The sequence below is a fragment of the Maylandia zebra genome, linkage group LG11 (assembly GCF_041146795.1).
Source record: "Maylandia zebra isolate NMK-2024a linkage group LG11, Mzebra_GT3a, whole genome shotgun sequence".
Classification (NCBI taxonomy): domain Eukaryota; kingdom Metazoa; phylum Chordata; class Actinopteri; order Cichliformes; family Cichlidae; genus Maylandia; species Maylandia zebra.
In genome coordinates, this window is record NC_135177.1 from 12,053,390 (window position 1) to 12,068,059 (window position 14,670).

General features: G+C 40.1%; 1 protein-coding gene across 7 annotated transcripts in view; it reads left to right on the plus strand.

The window, feature by feature from the left end:
- The window catches only part of cobl (cordon-bleu WH2 repeat protein), a 65,369-nt gene that overhangs the window by 11,372 nt on the left and 39,327 nt on the right, over positions 1-14,670 (plus strand). For 4 of the 7 annotated variants that reach the window (XM_004568042.5, XM_004568043.4, XM_004568047.4 and 1 more), the window contains 5 exons: positions 3,067-3,277; positions 5,012-5,240; positions 7,461-7,505; positions 8,160-8,248; positions 8,528-8,599. In XM_004568042.5, the coding sequence (XP_004568099.3) occupies positions 3,067-3,277; positions 5,012-5,240; positions 7,461-7,505; positions 8,160-8,248; positions 8,528-8,599 (646 nt within the window). The remainder of the gene's footprint in view (positions 1-3,066; positions 3,278-5,011; positions 5,241-7,460; positions 7,506-8,159; positions 8,249-8,527; positions 8,600-14,670) is intronic. The other 3 variants (XM_004568046.4, XM_004568045.4, XM_076889790.1) reach the window with 3 other exon arrangements.

Below are 14,670 nucleotides of genomic sequence, written 5' to 3' on the forward strand. Positions count from 1 at the left end.
TTTTTGTCCCAGAGAGTCAGTGGCTGACCTGCTAGTGCTCTCTGTCCCTAATGAGGCAATTGTCTCTAGGGCAGAAAACTGGGGATGTCTATCTTGTATAAAACAACAAGAGACTCTTTTAATAACTATAGAGAATGTATCACCATCAGATGCCTCTGTATGCTCATCACCAGAAAAACTATGTATCATATTATTGTCATAGAGGCTTTCTAACATGCAAAACTAGTATAATAGAAGAGGGGCCTGAAAGCTGAAGGCTCTGCCCCCCATTCCACTTTTAAATATTGTACAAACCACGGGTTGTTATGACACTATGAAGGTAAGACCTTGTATGACCTTCTATGTTTAATAGAAGATGGTCATATTATGATCAATGCTGCTTAAAACATCAGAACCTGTTGCTATGACTGTCACGGTCCTGGGTCTTTTGACCCAGCGTTTTGAGTTTTAGTATATGTTTAAGCTCTTCAGGTTTTCTAAGTTCATTTTTTATCATGCCTAGGTTGTTCTAGATCTTTGTTATTAGATTCCCCTTGTGTCTTCCACCCCTGTTAAGTCTCCCTTGCCCTTCATGTGTTTCATGTCTGTGTCTTACGTTGTCAAGTTCAGGTTGTCATGTCTGCGTCTTATGTTTCCTGTTTTATTTTGAAGAGGTCTTGTGTTCCTGTGTCTAGTATTACTCTTCCACTGTGACGTCGTTATGTTCATGTGTGTCAGCTGTTTCCCCCATGTGTTCCCACTTCTCTCATTAGCCTCCTGTGTGTATTTAGTCTGTGCCTTCTCATTCAGTCTTTGTCGGATCATCTGCGTTTTCCCTTGCCATGTCCTGCTTTCAGGTTTTCCTCACCACATTGCCATGTTTAGCGTTTCCCTATGTTTTCTACTTGCCAGGGTTCTTCATGTTCTTCAACCTAAACCCCAGTTTAGGTTATTGCTTAGTTTGCATTGTTTTCACCCTTTTATTTTGTACTGTTCTGCCTGCTTTAATAAACAGTTCATCATCAGTTAAGTTTGAGTTTGAGAATGTCTGCACCTGGGTCCTCTCTTCGCACGCCACGCAGTTTGCCTCGGCAAACTATGACAATGACAAAGGGGTAAACACAAATCATTCATACAAAGGCTCATTCACTATCTCCACCCTAAGGTCAAAGTGCAGACTCCTCATAGACTTATATCACCTGTTATATTCTATAGTGATAGTTAGTTAGTGATTAAATTCAAGGACTAAAAATAGCACATACAGGAATGTGCCAGCACATTGCAACATATAATTTTATCTTGTTTATAGTTATGGGCTTGGGACTTTTTAGTTTTATGTTTTGTGAACTTAAAAGACAGACTGTCTCATCTAAACACATTCCAGTCATGACTATACCAGAGATGACGTAATTCTCTACTTTTAAAATAAGCGAAACAGTGGTTGAATAAAGATATGGCATATCTTTGCATTCTTCTGATCTCATAAACTTCAGTTATCAATGTAAAGTTCCAGTCTTTGTTTGTTTTTTTACTTTCATTCCTGCCTTATTAATCCTGTGATTAAGGGAAGTTGTGCCTCACAAAGGACTCAGAAACTCTCAGAGGCTTTGCTCTAGTTGACGCACCTTTGCTGCTCTCTTAAAGCACAAACTTATTTTACAAAAGTCGAGTAGTCATGTTAAATAAACATGATCTCACTATTGACAAAATAAAACAAGCTTTAGGATATTTGCTATAATCAATCACCACGAGCAGGTTTATTTTGTAGGATTTAAAAATAGTGAAAAATGTGGTGCAGATATTGCACTAGGCATTTACAATGCAGGCATGATAGTATATGTTATTACTGAATTAATACTGTTGCTTAGGCAGTTAGTTACTTATTTAGTTATTATCTGGTTGTGTGTTTTTGTTGTCATGCTCCTATTAATATTATTATTACACCTAATATATTATTTTTATGACCGCAGTGTCACACTTCATGAATGATCTACATGCCCTGTGCACCCTCGTAATGTAATTTGTCACACTTTAAATATCTACGATAGGTACTTGAAACTACAGCTTAGTAATGCTTGACCATAACATGGTTAAAAATGACCCTATGTGAACCAGGGAGGTATATATTCAGTGCTAGAGTAAATACATAGAAAAAAATAGAGTAAATACTTAGAGATAGTCATTATGTTTTGGCATGTTTTGTATGAAATGAATCTCGAGAAGCACACCAGACACTGGGTCTGTTTTTGGTTTTAGTTGCAGTCTGCATCCATGTGTTAGTGATTGTCAATGGTGCTCTTTGTAGCAGTATCTCTCTCAGTTCTGTCATCTGATCTCTGTTCCCAGAAAACATTGGAGACTGTTTCTAGGTTTCTTTATGTGAGGATTGACAAGTAGTACTATAGGCCTCCACATGAGCACCGCAATCCAAACAGGCACACAAAGCAATGGGCATAAGTGAATGACAGAGGTATTATTTTTTATGCCCAGTGCTTTGTCACTACCTTTTTTGTAAAGACTCTTAGATGGACTGCACAGGTGAAATCTTCAGCAACCACCTTACCTTTTATAGAGCATATGGACGCGCTCAGGTTTTAGTTCTACTTCACATACAGTGTGTTATTTTTCAGTCAGAGTTTGGCAAAATTAAACAATAACATGGATTTTTGTAGGGGTTTAAAATGGATAAGAACATTCTCAGAAAAAGGTGCTACTAATATACAATCAACCTCAAATGAATGAAAAATATTTGTACAGAAAGAATTAAGATGAAGGCAATGTTTTGATGTTCATATTTAAATCACTGCTGCTGTCATTGTATCTGTATTTTGTCTGTGGAAATGGCTTAGATCAAAATACCACCCATTGTTTCATTGAAGTGCATCAAGTGAGAGTGTGGCATTGTTTCATTCCGTTCTCTTTACTTCAGCTAAGCTTCGAAGACTTTGTAACCCTAGCTTTTGTCCTGCCTCCCTTTCTTCTCTTCTCATCTCCTTCTGCATTTCTTTCTTAAACACACACACTCACACACACATACACACACACACTTTCCCTCTCACTCCTATTATCTCTCTCTTTCCCTCTCAGTAAAGCACTGATGGATCTGCTGGTCGAGCTGTGTAGTCGCTACCACCTGAATCCAGCTCTGCACACTTTGGAGGTTCTGTCTCCTGAGGGCCGGTCTTTGGGCTTCAAGCCCAACGCACTGTTGGGCTCCCTTAACGTGGCCTGTGTGCTTATCAAGGAAAAAGTGTTGGAGGAGAAAGTGGCGCGCAGACCAGCACCCAAAGTGCCAGAGGTGAGTTGCAGTGGATCCTGACACCTTGAGCCACCTCCTCTTTTGTCATATGTGCTTTATATGTTGGACTATACTGTTACAGCATATTTAAAACCTGCAAATGTTTTCTTTTTTATGCCTGGCTTGGATTTGTGTTGTTTTGATTGCACAAAGGGTTATCTCATGTTTTTACAAATCAAATTTGCATTCACTGCAAGTCTTATGTAATGCCTGTCCCTCTCTGCCTTTTATCACTGACCACTGGCAGAAAGCATGGCCAGTGAATCCTGTAAGGGCCATTTCTAAGGTAGGAAGCTGGTTGGTATTAAACTGGCCAGCAAGTCCCTTATTGGAGTTTATAAACTGATTTTAAGTCTAGTGTGCTTTTTCTGCCTTACTGTCTGTCTGGATGTTTTATTCTATTCAGCATCAATCTCTTTCTCTCTGCCTTTTCTTGTCTTCGCCTTCACTCTCCTCCTACCGTTTGAATATTTGATGAGTACCTTACCTTTAGTTACCATGCATTATTTCTCTGCTCTTCTCAGGACTCACTGGCTGCTCTCTCTCCCTTTGACCCCACCTGGCCATAGGCCAGAGGCTGACACTGTTTCAGACAGCACTGTCAGTCATTGGTCTTCTCTGTTTTATCTCACATCTTCTCATTATGTAACCAATTTCAACAGCTCAAATTAAATAGCTTGTTTCGATTGCCAGTGTATTGGATCCACCCAGTAGTCTAATATGTTAGCCCAGGAATAAAGTCTACGGTTATGGAAGATATCGTTCACACTGCTATTGAAATGTTTTTTGTTGATATGAATGGGGTGTTCAAAATGTTAGAAACAAAATTCAGTAAAATGCAAACATTTAAAATTAGTGTAGTACTTATAAAATTGTCAGAAGTAAGGAATCACAATACTTTATTAATCCTTTAGGAAATTATGTAACTAAATTGATTAACTGAACAATAGTTAGCGATAAATAAACTGTTTGTCCTTTCCCGATGCACCAGAAAAACTACACGGAAATGGCTACCAGTAACAAATATGTCAGTTTTGCACCTTATTTTAATATTACATTATACTATCAGTTACCTGTTTTGGTTGCTAATTTGATTATTCTTGGTTAGGAAAAATTGCTTCAGTCACAAAGATGGGAAATTTATTTTTGTCTCCATTTAACCTTCCGATAGTCTCGAGTATTTCAACCATCTATCTAGTGACCATATTAGCAGAAACATTAAAATATACCCATGTCACAGGCTTAAAATACTGTTTATTTTGGAAAACCTATGACCATCAACCTGAACATTTTCATATATAATGGGTAAATTATAACAACTTAGCACCTCTTCCACAATTTGCTGATAAGCTTGGTACATTCACGAAAGAGGCTGCCAATAGTACTGTGGTAGAATTGTGCTTTCTTTTATTGTTATTTCTTTTTCTTTATTATTGCAGTGTCATCCTCTGTGTGTTCTCCTCTACTTTTTATATTTTTAAACCAAAATATGCTATTGTACATCAATCAGAAATATGACTATATATAAATATATTTATATATATATGTATAAATATTAGTTAAGTATGTCTTTTAGGCTAGCATATTTTATCAGTCAGTTAACTTTGTTGTATTTTTTCCCTTAACTACATCATCCTTTTTCTTGACTTGATGATTCATCCTTGATTAGCTCTTAATGTCATCCAGCTGTTTGCGTGTCTAATTTTCTCCATCATTTTCCCCTCTGTGTATCAGAAAACTGTGCGATTGATGGTGAACTATCATGGCAACCAGAAGGCCGTAGTACGGGTGAACCCCTTGATATCGCTCCAGGCTCTGATACCAGTCATCTGTGACAAGTGTGAGTTCGACCCTACACGTGTCCTGCTGCTGAAGGATAGCATCAGCCAACGAGAGTTACCGCTGGACAAAACTCTAGCAGAACTCGGGATCAAAGATCTCTACGTACATGATCAGAGGCTAGGTAAGCCTGACCTCATTTCTCTTTGCTCTTTGTGAAATATGTCAAATTTCTGTTAGTATTGTTTTCCCAGTAGCACGCAAGATGATACAGATCCTAAGCGATGATACTTTTTTCTTTTGATTCTTTTAATGTGGAAATATTTATTCATTAATCTGTGTAATGCTATAATGGAGAAGCTGCACAATCTCACAGTCAAACGTATATACATATCATATCACACACATATCACTAACCATATTTACATGGCTACAGTCTTTGTAATGGCTACATTGATCAGGAAACAGGAGAAGGAAGACAGGATGGCATTTTTTTTCTCTGGATTTGATTTTTAATAAAAGGTTTTTCCTCTCTGTTTTTCCATCGGTGAACCATGTCGGTCAGGCAAAATTTTATCTGGGGCTTGTATGGGAGGAACGCAGAGGGAAAAGGTGAATGGAAGATAAGAGTTGATAAGAACGTACTACCTTGTGACTGTAAATGTAACAGCAGTCAGCTACCTGTCATAATAAATAAAATAAATAAATAATGATAATGATAAAATGAACTTGAGCGACTTTAAAGTTATTAGGAGTTTACAGAGGTTTCACAGAAATGGAGCTAAGGTCTGTTTTCAGAATCAGAATACGTTATTAATCCCTAAGGAAATTATGTTTACCAAATTATTTCCCAAAGGTTTCTACACAAACTGGAAGACTTGTTGCCACCACAGAAGTTGAAAGAATATATGTTTAAGGCACTACTGACGAGTTACCCCTCTGTTATTTTGTCTGTAGGTACAGGTTAGCATAGACGGGTTAGCATCCTATATTCAGTAGATACATCTGTTATAACTGTCTTTGAGAATAAATCTCAGTTGTTCAATTTTCACATTGTTTAGATAAACTCTTAATCGGGTTCCTTAATAATTGTATTTTGTTTTAGATGTCGCTGAAATGTCTGTGCCATCTATAATGTTGCAAATCTTATATATCTAAGCAGACACAGATTGCCAGATTAGTTTCCTGAATGTGGCTAAAGTCTACAGTACTAGCACCGGTAACCCTCCTTCCTTCCAGGTTAGCGTTCACGCTCCTGTGCTGCATGTGGTTACACATCACTTTGGTTACGTGGTTATATGCCACTTTACTCTGACACCACAGACGTACAACTGCTCATCGTTTTCTTCATCAAAGTACTGTGCAGCCGTGCTGATTTTTGCATCTGTCAGCTGCTTGCTCTCCACCTTGCTCAAATGCACTATGTCTAAAACAGAGAGAAAGAGGGTTGGAGCCCTCTGTCCGTGCTGTAGCCCCAGTTTTTTGCAGGTCGCATAATAACATTAGGTGACTGCTGTTGTAGAAAAAGAGCGTTTAAAATTCTAGGGGACTTGTTAAGCACATACCTAAATCTTACACATTTCACCTCTAACTCCAGTCACTTTAAAGCAAGTGTCTGTACATATATTCAAAATTGTATTAACTTTTTAAAAGATAAAATAATGCTTTGCTCTGCTGAATAAAACTATCTGGTAAACATAGGATGTAACACTTAAGATGATGATGTGAAATTTAAGCAGACAAAGGATGTTAGCGTGGATACTGGTGTGTGCTTTGGCTTGCCCTGCTATTGTCTCACAGTATCTGCTGTTATCCTGTCCATACAACGGCTGAAATAGCGAGCTTTTATGAATCATGTACGGCCTTTGTATTAATACATAATTCATGTAGTATGAAGTTATGGTTGTTTACTGCGCGATTATCCACACCCACTGGTATTTATAGTTAAAGGTTCTCTTGTGATCTCACAGTAAAAACGTGTATTTTATCACTTAAGTGATGTGACAAGGGAACAGTAGAACATTATGTCACTTTTATGGTCAAGCACTCTTGTGCAAGATTTTGGTAATCAACAAGGCCACCCAGTTTCCCTTTAAATGTTTCTTTCTCAGCATTTGGTATGCTAAAAGGTTTTTGGTAAATTGTAGGGTTCGAATCCTTTCCAAATCACCGCGTCATGTTTTCAGTTACATTTTACACAGTCCTACCCTTTTGAACATAGTAGTAATGTAGTTTACTTTCATTATTATGAGGCAATTATACAAATGACTTCCTCTTGTGAATCAGTAGTTACGTAGCGCATCGGCTGTGCTGTGACACAAAAGCACAAGCACAGCCGCTCTGTCATGTAGATGAGTTATCCATTAATGACGTTTGTGTTTTTAAACTTTATCATGTTTTACAGCTTTCCAGCCTAAAATGGCTTCTGCCCCTGCACTTAACTACACAGGTATTAGACGTATATATTGTGTGTCTTAGCGTTGGCACCATTCAAATACATGTGGTTGTTTAACCCAATGTATCGCTGCTTGCTTATTAACCCTGCATTGTTGCTGCATTGGATATTAACCATTAACCAGCCATATTAAAAGAAATCATTTGTTGCTTTATGTACTTTTTTTTAACCTGCGTGAACATCAATGCCTTCAGTTTTTAAAGGCTTTATTAATAAATTGGCTTGCTTCTGCCTCGTTTCAGAACCCAAATCATGAGTATTAGCCCTTAAATGTTTGATAGTTAGTTTACCTTCCCTCTCAGTCCTTGAGTCTGTAGTTTTATCACGACACATTCTTACTTACTGCTTAGCTGATTATAAAAGTTGGGTAGAGGTGAACCTGAGGAAAAGCAAAGCTGCAGCTCCCTCTTCTGAGCAAAACTGGAAGGTTAATTTATTGCTTTTAAAACAAAGGTATCTGTTTGGAGTAATATTTAGAGTTGACTGACTGTTAAAAAAAAAACTATTTTTTTCTGTTAACCATATGTTAACCTTTTCGTTAACCTTTGCATGCAGAAAAAACCATGTCTTTCCCTTTTTCTTTCCTCCCTTTCTTTAATTATAAGGTGCTTACATTACTTTCCTCCTGCTCTTGTTTTACTTTTTTAGACTTTGTTCGCTCCAGTACTGGCAGTTTGGACAGACCAGAAAAAAAAGGCCTCCTGGGTATCTTCCAGTTCAACAGGAGGAAATCCAAGGTGAGACTCATTCCTGGGCAATATGCTGTATGTGTGCAGGAAGTATGTCTGAATTATTAAATAAGAAAACAGCATGGACATCATTATAATTCTGCCCTTAGTTTTTGCATTTAATTATTTATACAAGTATCATTAGAAAAATAATAGTGTGAAGTAATTTACAAACTAACCTTTAGCATCATACTTATAGGCCATTCATACTTAACTGATAGCTGAGGCAAGCTAAATGCATGGCTGAATAGTTTGATGCTGCATGTTAGTTGTGCCTTCCGTTTGCAGACAGAGACAACATCTGTGGACATGGATGACTTTGATGATAAAATAATCCAAAACACTGACACACAATCCTGTGTAAGTACGTCTAACAATTTTTACAATGTCCAGAAGGGAAATAAAGCTCTCATCTTAACTTGTTACTGAAGCCGTGCAATCCCATACGGTGTTCCAGTTATTCTGTATAACTGGAACATAATACAGACTGCTTCTATGGACAGACTGCTGTTTGTGCAAACTGGGAACATACCTTGGAGCCAGTGGCTTTTACCTTAAGTTGTGTGCATCATCATTGCTTTATTTTTTTAATATAAGGGATTTTCAAAAAATGTATCAAAATAAACAGGAGGACTTTAGCTTTGAAGCCCTGCGACAGACTGGCGACCTGTCCAGGGTGTACCCCGCCTCTCGCCCTATGACAGCTGGGATAGGCTCCAGCGCCCCGGCGACCCTGAAAAGGATGAGCGGAAGCGAATGGATGGATGGATGGACTTTAGCTTTGAAACAAGCATTAGCAATAGAGCAGCACTGCTAGTACTATGCCATCTGTGTCCTTTGTCATCACCTTTAGTGCTTGATTTTGGATTGCATTTAACATTTTACTGACTTACACAGTTAAGACTATTGAAAGCTTCCTGTTGGTGCCTCGGGGTAAATTGTCCTGCACGAGTTATATGTAGCAGTAGTCATAATAGCAGTAATTTAACATGTCAACAAATACAAGATAAATGTGGATGTAAGTTGCCTTGTTACGTGCAATAAAACTGTCTTTTGACAAGGGCATATGTTGTGCCTGGTATTTGCATGAGTAGATAACAAGGACCCATGGCAAGTTTGTGTTTAAGACCCACAGTCACAGTAATCCATCCATGCCTGTGTCACCAAAGCCCGTCACTTTGGCCGATAATTTATTCGTTTTAATGGAAATTTTTAGTTGTTTCAGCTTTAAAAAGTAGTTCTGCAATAGAAACCCAACATTCCCTTATGACCAACAACTTGATGACACTGCAGGACAACAAAAAAACTTTTAGCAGAAATAAATCTCCTGTAGATCCAGGCTTACAGACAGGAGAAATCTAATACAGAACCAGTTGGGGTGAAGGGAAGTAGAAGGAAAAGACAAAAGAGGACCAGAGAGAGCTGTTAGAATGAAGACCAAGCACAAACTATGGTGCAGAGAGACTAGATTATTTCAATGCAGTAATGTGTGCCGATGTCCTCCAGAGGGCAGTCATTCTATAAGATTAGTCAGCAGACTCTCAAGCATCTGTTCATCACAGGTCTTTATCAGTGCAGTTCATAACACCATTACATTTTCTTTTAAGCAACCATCATCCATCTCTTTACTTCTGCATCTGAGCACTAATTTGGTAGTACGTATCCAATTTGGATACATATACATACATATATATCTAAAATCAGCTCAAATGTTTATATATATCTATATATATATATATATATATATATATATATATATATATATATATATATATATATATATATGTATACAAATTTGAGCTGATTTTAGAATCTGAATATGATAAACATCAGTAACATGATGTAAAAGATTTTCCTCCAAGATTTCTCTGCAGTATATCCAGATGCACATTTAGACGCTGCATTTAGCAGCACTGAAGCTGTTATAGCTATAACTAAATCAATGGCATTTGATTACATTAGCCTGCCTGCCTCCCTCCTATTCAGTACACTGCTTCTCTAAGCTTGCCCTTGACTCCACCCTTCCAACTTTGTGTCTACTGCTTAATACTGAGCATTATTAACATTATCTTCTTCTTTTCCTTTTCCAGCCAGTCCTCTTTGTCCTTTTTTTATTCTCTTCGTTATCTTTAATTATTTCTTAAAGATTTTGCATATAGGGATCACAGTGTAATTAAAAGGAAAAAAGTCAGCAGACTATGAATTAAACATCAAAACTGTTATAGACACAGCACAACTCATTTACTTTGCTGAAACACTGAAAAGTATGAAAGACAGTTTTGTTGGATTGATTAATAATTCTTTTTTTTTCTACTGGACTTTAATGCAGCTTTTTTTTTCCCTATGATTGTTTCTCAGCCTGGGCAGTTTTTAGACCACACGCATGCATTTGCACACACCAGAAAACACACACCCACAGAGTGTTATCAACCCAAAGGCATCACATTACCCTACCTTGGCTACATTAGCACTAAAAGCCCAGCCTCTTATCTCTAATTGTTCATTAGGGGCTAAACTACTGTGTGTGTCAGTGTAAGTGTGTGTGGTCATAAAACATTAGCATGGTCAAATAGCGTTATGTCTGGGAAGACCTCATTCTAAAGCAAACTCACTTCTAAAAGTTTTTTTTAAAATATGCAGTATTTATTTGTTCTTAGCTTTTTAGGGAGTGGCATTGCTTAAGTTCCTCTAATACAGTGGTTCTCAAACTTTTTTTGCTAGGCCCCCCTTTGTTTTACAAGAAAAATGTTCGCGCTGGTTGGTTTGGAAACATATTTGGCGATGCTTCATCTCCTGCTTTGCGTTTGTGTGGAAGCCCCGTCAAAAACCTGTCAATTATGCTAGCGGTGTCCAAGCGTTTTTGGTTTTTTTTCATACTGCTCTTAGATCCACTTGCCACTGATCATTGTTCTTTTAGGTTGCATCCTTCTCCCATATGCTCTTCCAATACTGCTCCGTCTCCAGCCTTGGTGACGCTGTTCTTATATTGTTCCCTTGCTATTGAGAGTACACCTTGGATGTGTCCGTGCAGAACAGCTGGTTTATTCTCCTGCCTTCTACCTCTCTGCTATACCTTTTCAAGTGGTTAGCCAAGGCTGTGAGTATTTGCTTGGCAGTTTCTAAGGCGTCAGATATGGGCAGCTTGCTGTTTGCAGTAGGAATTTTCCTTAGTGCTGCATTCACATCTTCTAGTAGACTTTCAGAGGGTACTTCATGTAGTCTTGGTAACCAACTACAGAGGGTCCAGGTTTCCAGTTTCACCATGATCCTCTCGTTCTGGTCAGCTACGCTCGCACTCAGTGCTCCTTCTTCCATCGTACTTGGGGCCTGGTACTCAATCTCGGGTGGAGGTAATATCTCCCGCCTGACTTGTTGTCCTGGCTCTCCCTTGCCATAGCATTTGTGCTATATACCTTATGGATCTCTAGCTGTGAAAGCAGTTCCTTCTACTCAATGTTGGAACACCAAGCTATTAGTTGTTTCTCTGTCAGTCTGCTGGGTATCGAAGGTTCCATAGGTCCCACATCCTAGTCAAGTAACCTCTTCTGCTGGAAACGGAGTAGCATTCCAACAGGGCCCTGTTCTTATTTCCTTCAAGCTCGGGTCCTACCAGAGCACTTGGAGCTTGAGGGTCCTGTGCAGTATCTTAGCTGTTCCTAGGACTGCGCTCTTCTGGACAGAGATCGCAGATGTTGTTCCTGAGATCTGCTGGAGCCACTCGCCTGGCTTGGGAGTCACTGCACCTTGTGCTCCAATTACCACTGGGACCACTGTTGCCTTCACCCTCCACATCTTCTCGAGCTCTTCTCTGAGCCTTTGGTACATCTTCAGCTTCTCGTGTTCCTTCTTCCTGATGTTGCTGTCATTCGGTATCACTACGTCTATCACTACAGCCGTCTTCTTCTGCTTGTCTATCACTACTATGTCCGGTTGGTTAGCCACCATTTTGTCCATCTGTATCTGGAAGTCCCACAGGATCTTAGCTCAGTTATTCTCAACCACCCTAAGAGGCGTCTCCCATTTTGATCTCGTATACTTCTTAATATACAATACAATACAGGTTTATTTGTATAGCACATTTAAAACCAAGGGTATACCAAAGTGCTTCACAATAACACAATAAACAGTTAATGATAACAAAACCAGTAAGTCATTAAAACAAATTAGATTAAATGAAAGACAGAAGCATTAAAAGATAGAAGTAGGGAAAATTCAGAGTATCCAGAAAATGTCAAAATGAATAATGATACAGCAATTAGTGAGAGGTAAAGTTTAGCATGTATATATATATATATATATATATATATATATATATATATATATATATATATATATATATATATATATATATATATATATATATATATACACACACACACACACACACACACACAATACCTACAACCACGATTACCGACACTAACAAGCTGATCTACAAAACGGCAGCAGTGATCAGTGAGATGCTTGGCTACAAGTTGAACAGCAACAAGAGGCAGTACCCTCCATGGAGAAGGAGGCTAGAGGGCAAGATCAAAGTAGCACGGAGGGAGGTTAGCCAACTAACGGAGTTGCAGAAAGGTGCGACAAAGAAGGTGCATAAGAAATACAGCAAGCTGTCCATACCTGAGGCCTTGGAAACTGCCAAGCAAAGACTCACAGCCTTGGCCAGCCGCTTGAGGAGGTACACCAGAGAGATAGAAGGCAGGAGAATAAACCAGCTGTTCTCCACAGAACCAGCAAAGGTGTACTCTCGGTGGCAAGGGAACAATAATAATAAGAGAACAGCACCACCAAGGCTGGAGACGGAGCAATACTGGAAGAGCATATGGGAGAAGGACGCAACCCATAACGGCAATGCTCAGTGGCTAGTGGATCTGAGGGCAGACCATAGCGACCTCCCTGAACAGGGTCCAGTAACCATCACAGTGGCAGATATCCAAGAAAGGGTCTCCAGTATGAAGAGTTGGACAGCACCAGGGCCCGACATGGTTCACGCCTACTGGCTAAAGAAGCTGTCTGCACTCCACGAGCGTCTGGCAGCACAAATGAACCAGCTGCTAGTTAACGAGAGACACCCGGAATGGCTAACTGAAGGTCGGATGGTCCTGATCCCCAAGGACCCCAAGAAGGGACCGGTCCCCTCCAACTACCGACCAATAACCTGCCTCAGTACTACATGGAAGCTCCTGTCAGGCATCATATCGGCTAAGATGAAGAGGCACATGGGTCAATACATGAGCGGGACACAGAAAGGAATTGGCAAGAATACCAGAGGCGCAAAACACCAGCTACTGGTAGACAGAACAGTCAGCCGAGACTGCAAGACCAGACTGACCAACCTGTGCACTGCCTGGATTGATTACAAGAAGGCCTATGACTCAATGCCCCACAGCTGGATACTGGAATGCCTAGAATTGTACAAGATCAATGGGACCCTAAGAGCCTTCATCAGGAACTCAATGGGGATGTGACGTACAACACTAGAGGCCAACTCCAAGCCCATAGCACAAGTCACCATCAAGTGCGGGGTCTACCAAGGAGATGATCTGTCCCCACTGCTGTTCTGCATAGGCCTGAACCCCCTCAGTGAGATCATTAACAAGACTGGCTACGGATACCGACTACGGAAAGGAGCAGTTGTCAGCCACCTCCTGTACATGGATGACATCAAGCTGTATGCCAAGAGTGAACAAGACATCGATTCACTGATCCACACTACCAGGCTGTACAGCAGTGACATTGGAATGTCGTTCGGACTGGAGAAGTGTAGTCGGATGGTAACAAAGAGAGGGAAGGTAGTCAGAACTGAGGGGATCAGGTTACCAGAAGGCAACATTGCAGACATAGAGGACAGTTACAAGTACCTGGGGATCCCGCAGGCGAATGGGAACCATGAAGAGGCCGCTAGAAAAGCTGCAACCACCAAGTACCTGCAGAGGGTCAGGCAAGTCCTGAGGAGTCAGCTGAACGGTAAGAACAAGATCCGGGCCATCAACACGTACGCCCTGCCCGTGATCAGGTACCCTGCTGGTGTAATAGGCTGGCCAAAGGAGGAGATAGAAGCCACTGACATAAAGACAAGAAAGCTCCTTACCATGCATGGAGGGTTTCACCCCAAGTCCAGCACCCTGAGGCTGTACGCTAAGCGGAAGGAAGGGGGCCGGGGACTGGTGAGTGTCAGCACCACAGTCCAGGATGAGACAACGAACATCCAAGAATACATTGGGAAGATGGCCCCAACTGACCGAGTGCTCAGTGAATACCTCAGGCAGCAGAAACCCAAGAAAGAGGAGGGAGACGAGGAACCATCATGGAAGGACAGGCCCCTGCACGGTATGTACCACCGGCAGATAGAGGAGGTGGCTGATATCCAGAAATCCTACCAGTGGCTGGACAAAGTTGAACTGAAAGACAGCACAGAGGCACTAATC